The sequence below is a fragment of the Tachysurus fulvidraco genome, chromosome 25 (genome assembly GCF_022655615.1).
Source record: "Tachysurus fulvidraco isolate hzauxx_2018 chromosome 25, HZAU_PFXX_2.0, whole genome shotgun sequence".
NCBI lineage: Eukaryota > Metazoa > Chordata > Actinopteri > Siluriformes > Bagridae > Tachysurus > Tachysurus fulvidraco.
In genome coordinates, this window is record NC_062542.1 from 17,127,060 (window position 1) to 17,129,559 (window position 2,500).

The 2,500-nt window shown below is 43.5% G+C and overlaps 1 protein-coding gene across 1 annotated transcript in view; it reads right to left on the reverse strand.

Moving 5' to 3' along the window:
* phex (phosphate regulating endopeptidase homolog, X-linked) overlaps window positions 1–2,500 on the reverse strand; it is an 11,295-nt gene that overhangs the window by 6,735 nt on the left and 2,060 nt on the right. Inside the window, exons 3-8 of the mRNA XM_047808355.1 lie at window positions 2,162–2,323; window positions 1,992–2,075; window positions 1,390–1,616; window positions 926–991; window positions 665–781; window positions 471–554 (exon numbers count right to left, since the gene is read on the reverse strand). Coding sequence (XP_047664311.1) covers window positions 471–554; window positions 665–781; window positions 926–991; window positions 1,390–1,616; window positions 1,992–2,075; window positions 2,162–2,323 — 740 coding nt within the window. The remainder of the gene's footprint in view (window positions 1–470; window positions 555–664; window positions 782–925; window positions 992–1,389; window positions 1,617–1,991; window positions 2,076–2,161; window positions 2,324–2,500) is intronic.

The window sequence follows — 2,500 nt, forward strand, 5'->3', positions numbered from 1 at the left end:
TGTGTGTGCTTGTGTGTGTGTTTGCGTGTGTGTGTGTTTGCATGTGTGTGTGCATTTGCTTGTGTTTGTGTGTGTTTGTGTGTGTTTGTTTGTGTGTGTTTGTATGTGTGTGTGTGTGTGTGTGTGTGTGTGTGTGTGTGTGTTTGCGTGTGTGTGTGTGTTTGCATGTGTGTGTGCATTTGCTTGTGTTTGTGTGTGTTTGTGTGTGTTTGTTTGTATGTGTGTGTGTGTGTGTATGTGTGTGTGTGTATGTGTGTGTGTGTGTGTTTGCGTGTGTGTGTGTGTTTGCATGTGTGTGTGCATTTGCTTGTGTGTGTATGTTTGTGTGTGCTTGTGTGTGTGTTTGTGTGTGCTTGTGTGTGTGTGTGTGTGTGTGTGTGTGTGTGTGTGTGTGTGTGTGTGTGTGTGTGTGTGTGTGTGTGTGTGTGTGTGTGTGTGTGTGTGTGTGTGTGTGTGTGTGTGTGTATTACCTCAGGGATGGTGCGCTGTAGTTTAGACAGACTGTATCTGTTGTACATGGTCTCACTGGTGCGGTTCTCATAAGGAATCACAATCTAAACACACACAAAAATAATTTAATTATAAAGTAACTAAAAGACATTAAATACACTTTAGCACTTTATTACTCGGGTGGCTTTAAACACAAACACTGAAATCTCTTCACCTGGGCAAGTTTCATCTCAAAGTCCAGTGCAGCTTTCATCTGAGACTCAGCTGCCTGCTGATTGGCTCCCAGCATGACGGCCACGCCCACCATCAGGTTCAGGAGGGCCTCTCGGTTCTGTTCAGAGAGAACACAGTGAGGTGTGTGTGTGTGTGCGCGCACGCGTGTGCGTGTGTGTGTGTGTGTGTGTGTGTGTGTGTGTGTGTGTGTGTGTGTGTGTGTGTGTGTGTGTGTGTGTGTGTGTGTGTGTTTTAGACTCACTGTTTGTGCCTCAGCACTGTTGGTGGTGTAATCATCTCTGGATAAAGCCAAGGACGCCTGGTCCAGCTGAGAGAAGAGAAGAGAAGAGAGAAAAAAAGAATAAGAAAATAAATAGAAGATATAAATACACTCAAATTCTCAACACATCAATGTCCAATATTACAAACACACAACTTAGATGTTTATTTAGATCGCACAATTAAAATGCTCTCTACACTAACATGAAATAAAAAAACTTAGCAAATGTGTGATAAGCCAAGAAGATAAATAAATATATAAACAGACAAACAAACAGACAAACAAACAAACAAACAAACAAACAAACAAACAAATAAATAAATAAATATGGCCCCTGTTTTGACTTTCCAAAAAAAAAATCCCACTGGAACAAATAAGCTGAACAATGCTTTAAGCTTCTAGGTGGAACCTGAGCATTGTGGTTGTTGATGGTTCCTCAGTCTCACCTTGATGATGAACACCTGAGAGTTCTTGTCATCGGGTGACACGTAGAGACGCAACAGGACGGATTTGCTGTACTGAGTGCGGATCTGAGACAGCGTCTGGAGAAGGTCAAACTTTCTCGCGTCCCACTGAACGTCAGCGCCCAGAGCGTCGCCCAGGACGGGCCAGCGGAACTCGCGCTTCTTCAGCTCCTTCAGCAGTGGCTTGGAGTCCACCAGCTCGATGGCAGCTTTAGACCACGAGCACACAGATGACAAAAAATTCACATTATTTCGATTTTATTTTGGAGGATTATAATTTTATGATGTATTTATTTACACTAGTTAGTCTGAGACTTTCAGGGAAGAGCTGTACGACAGAGCGTTCCTCTTCAGATCTCAAGAGAACCCTTTAGTAACAGTTCTGCTACTGTGTCAAAATTTACTGGAGCTGAAATCGTCAAGCTCGCTCGTCATGTCTAGGTCACTAAGCTGTCCGCTAATGTTCGGTAGCCGCTGAATGCTAAGCAGTGGCTGATTGAATAACCGGATCATTTTCACAAACTGAAATACAAACATTTTTTATGTCTATGTTTGGTTCTCGATTGGTTTATACAGTAACTCACTCTCGTTCATGCAGGAACGGTACAATATCTTGGCCTTCTTCACTGCCTCGATGTCTCCGTCGGCAGTCGGCTGTTCCAGCAGCTCTACGATAAACCGAAACAAATCATCGACCTCATCGACCAACACGGGACTCACAGCATTTACATCTTCACCACGTCCCTTTGAGTACCTTTGAGTTTGAGGTCCACGTTCTGCCGAAGCCAGGGGTAGATCCCGTAGCTGGAGGAATCTTCTGGAATGGGATGTTCTCTGAGCCAGCCACCACACGCGTACTGGTAGAAATCATCACATGGGCTGACGCTGGTGTCCAGCTTGCTCAGAATGGAGCCAGCTAGAAGACGATAAGAAATAAACCTCATCACTCTACATATCATCATATACACCTTATAAACAGCTTATATATACCTTATAAACTCTCTGTACACTCTAACTTAGACACTCTACAGTTAGGAACACATTTTTCCTGCCGATATGAAGATTTTCTCATTATACACTCATCTCTCTTTAC